Source organism: Octopus bimaculoides, chromosome 20 (assembly GCF_001194135.2).
Source record: "Octopus bimaculoides isolate UCB-OBI-ISO-001 chromosome 20, ASM119413v2, whole genome shotgun sequence".
NCBI classification, from domain to species: Eukaryota; Metazoa; Mollusca; class Cephalopoda; order Octopoda; family Octopodidae; genus Octopus; species Octopus bimaculoides.
The window spans coordinates 16,166,520-16,170,570 of NC_069000.1; the positions used below are offsets into that span (position 1 = coordinate 16,166,520).

At 35.4% G+C, this 4,051-nt stretch overlaps 1 protein-coding gene across 5 annotated transcripts in view; it reads left to right on the forward strand.

Moving 5' to 3' along the window:
• The window catches only part of LOC128250267 (uncharacterized), an 80,442-nt gene that overhangs the window by 68,368 nt on the left and 8,023 nt on the right, over window positions 1-4,051 (forward strand). For all 5 annotated transcript variants that reach the window (XM_052975005.1, XM_052975006.1, XM_052975009.1 and 2 more), the window contains 2 exons: window positions 446-553; window positions 1,016-1,339. In XM_052975005.1, the coding sequence (XP_052830965.1) occupies window positions 446-553; window positions 1,016-1,339 (432 nt within the window). The remainder of the gene's footprint in view (window positions 1-445; window positions 554-1,015; window positions 1,340-4,051) is intronic.

The window sequence follows — 4,051 nt, forward strand, 5'->3', positions numbered from 1 at the left end:
ATAGAGAGAGAGAGAGAGAGAGAGAGAGAGTGAGAGAGAGAGAGACGAAAGAGAAAGAGAGAGGAAAGAGAGTGAAAGAATAAAGGCGTGAGAAACAGGGAGATCAACGATTTCACTACTTTCGGTACATTCTATCTATGAATTTTTCGAAGCACACAGAGAGTTAGGAAGAGATAGATTGAAAATGAGAGAGAAAGAGAGAGAGAGAGGGGGGGAGAGAGATAGAGAGAGAGAGAGAGAGAGAGAGAGAGAGAGAAAGAGAAAGAAAGAGGAAAGAGAAAAAAATAGAGAGATGAACAATCTCACATTAATTCACACTTCAAACCTCATTTTCTCGATTATTCACGCTTATGAATGTTCTATCATTCTCTCAATTTTCCTTATTCTTTTGTTGTCTTAACCCCAGATTTTATCTGTAGCTGACATATCTTTGGTTATTTTTCAGTTACTAGGAGCCGACGAATATTCCTCCGTCTTCCTTATACTTCCCTGCTAACTTCAAAGATGTTGTTAACTATAATTATACTGACGATGGCTTCTTACTCTTCTGCCTGTAAGTTAAGATTAAAGAAATTAATATTTTCTTTTCAGCTCCAACACTCAATCTTCCTCTTCAAGATTTCATACATTGGTTGCCAGACTTACTGTATTTTTGGTCTCATGTGATCCCACTCGCGATCGGGAGATCTTGGTATCAATGCCTGTACCTGGTGGTGCGTTATATTCTTGAACAAAACATTTATTCTGAGGTTGTTCTGCCATTACATCGACACCTGGCATGTGGTAAAGCGTGCACCTTTTCAGGCAATGTCGATTTGATGGAGGGAGTGAGTTAACGCACAACAAATACATTATAAACAAATTATTTGTGCATGATGTTCGGCCAAAACCTGGGGAAGCGTTTTCTGAAATCTACGAGAGACAATTATCATCATTCATTCCTTCATATTCTTTAATGTCTTTCTTCTTCTTCTTATATTTCTCTGATTTATGCTTCTCTTATTTTTACTTTTAGCTATTACGATTTCAAGAATAACACCATCTGATGGTATTGTCGCAATTAGAAAGACAGGAAATATTACAATAACATGCCAGTATGAGGTGAATAGTCTTCCTGACTTCAAACTCCAACGAAACGGAGAGACAGTTGTACATATACAATATTCCACAAGCGACCATAAATATGAAAAAATACAAACTACCAAAGGTTTCGACTGTAGTTTACCTACAGGTAACGCGGGTAATATTGTCTGTTGGAAAGCCACTCCCAAATGCAATGATATAGCAAACTACACGTGTGTAACACCCGAAGAATCTTCATCCCCGAAAAGGTTTAAAGGTTAGGGTTACTCGACTTTTTCACTTATTCACCTGCGTTATTATTAATTTTCAGTAGTTTAGACTGTGTATTTTTACTGCACTGTCAAGTACAGATGTGCAGAATTTTTTGTGTAGATATTCTGTACCTGCCATATATTTTGTTGTATAATACCTAGTTGCTCCATTTTCAGTAGAGTGAAGTATACAATAGGATAGCTGATGTAGAAGGACAAGAAATTTTAATTAGTCAAATTTAAACAAATTTATAAGAACAACTCTTTATGTAAATGATAAATTCGGTCAAATTTTTATCCTTGTTTAGTCACGGTGAGATTATGTTTTAAGGATAAGATTTAGGGATAAGATTAAATCATATCCTTAGTAATCACCGTACTGCTGCTAAATATTAAATTCACTTCTCATTACTTTTCATTTCTAATGAATTATAATTAACTATATTTCCGAGATTATCTCTCCTGCTTCAGACCGGAGTCAGTAATTTACGTAAAATGTGTTCTCATCAATAAAGATGTGACTTCATTAAAAAAATTGCTTCGATTATAGCAAGCACACAACTATTAACTTTCATGATTATCTGTAAGAATAAACCTAAGTTTTGCAGATCACGACTAACAAAATCAAAATAGTTTTGCCGGTGTTTCAGCACAAATAAAGACAGCCCGAATAAAGACCCATGCTTTGCTGCAGTCTACATTTAATAAATTTTAAGCAAAATATTGGCTTGTCTCCCTTTTTGCTTTTCTTAGCAGTGAATGAAATTAGTCATTTATAAAATTATTTATTCTGATAACAAAGGGTATTATTTTTAATTATAATATCTTGAACAGCCATATGAAGTTTACTATCACCAACTTTACTAAGTTTTCTTTAAGTAACCGTCCCTAAATATTTTCTGTATGTTGTATAAATTGGAATTTGGTTTATGCTTTTGGTGTATCTTTTTCAATCATTCCCAAAACATCTATTACTATTGGAAATGTTTCTGTCCTCATTTCCTACAATTTAGATGTCTCTTATTAAATTAACATTTGGAAAATTTCTCGATTTTTAATTTAGAAATAAATTATGATGTGTTGGGATTGGTATTTTGGTAAAAAAAACAAAAAAAACAAAACAACAAAAAAACAATAACTTGCCTTGCAATCTTTGATAATGCCAGGTCGATTAATGTTGATCACCAGGTCTGTGTGAACTGACAGATCCCAGAGTGTTGTTTTGTTGCTCGCAGGGTCCTTTTCTGATGTAACTTTAAACACCCTCGTTATGTTTGTATTAATATAAAGCCAATAAGGTAGCTGAGGAATTTCTTCCCTATTTAAGTTCTGATTTCAAATTCCACGGAGGTTGAGTTTTCGTTTCTCTCTTTCTGGGTCGATGAAATAAGTACCGATCAAGTACTAGGGTCGATGTAATCGACTAGACTCCAATCCAAAAATTTCATGCCTTGTTCCAACAATTTCTTCTAATGTCGTCGTAGTGGTGGTGGTGGTGGTGGTGATGGGCGCTGGGATTATAATCTCTAGCCCTTGGCCCCGCCAGTTCTGTTGTATTCTGGAAGCTTCAATCATCTTGATTTTATCCTCAAGCCCCATTAGAAGGGCTGAGATAATCCAGATGACACTTATTTCTGGTGGGATTTCCTCAATAACTATTTTGGATGTTCTCCTACCCATATAAGTTGGTAATAAAATGACTTCATTGGTTTTTATCGGTTGGGGTGAGTGTTTTATAGCCTTTTCCTTATTTTTGAAGTACACCACTACTGTGGCGTATCCTCTCCCTCTGGTCAAGAACTCGATGTCTTGCCAGATGGGTTGTAGACACTTTTCGATTTGTTCTTTGGATGCTTTGTCTATTTTCTTGTCTTTTATTATCATTGTCATATATGTTATTATTTTTCTCATTGTGAGTTCGTTAGAGAGGGTGGCTTTAACATCAAAACCTTCCCATTCGAACATACCTCTGTGTTGCCGCAGTGAATCTAGCTCTATATTCAATTTATATTTTCTCACACCGGCTGCAGTGGCAAAATTAATCTTCTTTTGGTTGTTTTATGTTGGGTTTACTTTCCTGTTATTCATTTTATCGTTTTCAGCATTTATTTTTCTTTCTTGGTTCCTTTTTCCGTTTAGTGCATTTACGTGGCTTTCGTTCACATTTTCGTTCATTTTATCTTGTTTTGCAGTTGCTCTTTGGTTAGCTTGGTCAGGGTTAGAAGACTTGTCCTCCGAATTCATTTTCACAAAAAAAACAAAAAACTTTTTTTCAAAAATATTTTTTCAAAAATTATTTTAAAAATTATTTTCCCCTTCTTACGGAAGGGCAGAACAATCCACTACGTCTGTTAAAACAGAACGTAGGTCAATAAGAAACGTTCAAAATTTAACAATAAATGGTAACAATATACAATAACACTAACCAAATTCTTGCAGAGACAAATTAACAGCAGCGTGCAAACGATTCTTATTTTTTATTGCCCACAAGGGGCTAAACATAGAGGGGACAAACAAAGATATTAAGTCGATTACATCGATCCCAGTGCGTAACTGGTACATAATTTATCGACCCCAAAAAGGATGGAAGGCAAAGTCGACCTCGGTGGCAATTGAACTGAGAACATAACGGCAGACGAAATACCGCGAAGCATTTCGCCCGACGTGCTAACGATTCTGCCAGCTCGCCATGTGGGTGTGTGTATATATATATATAT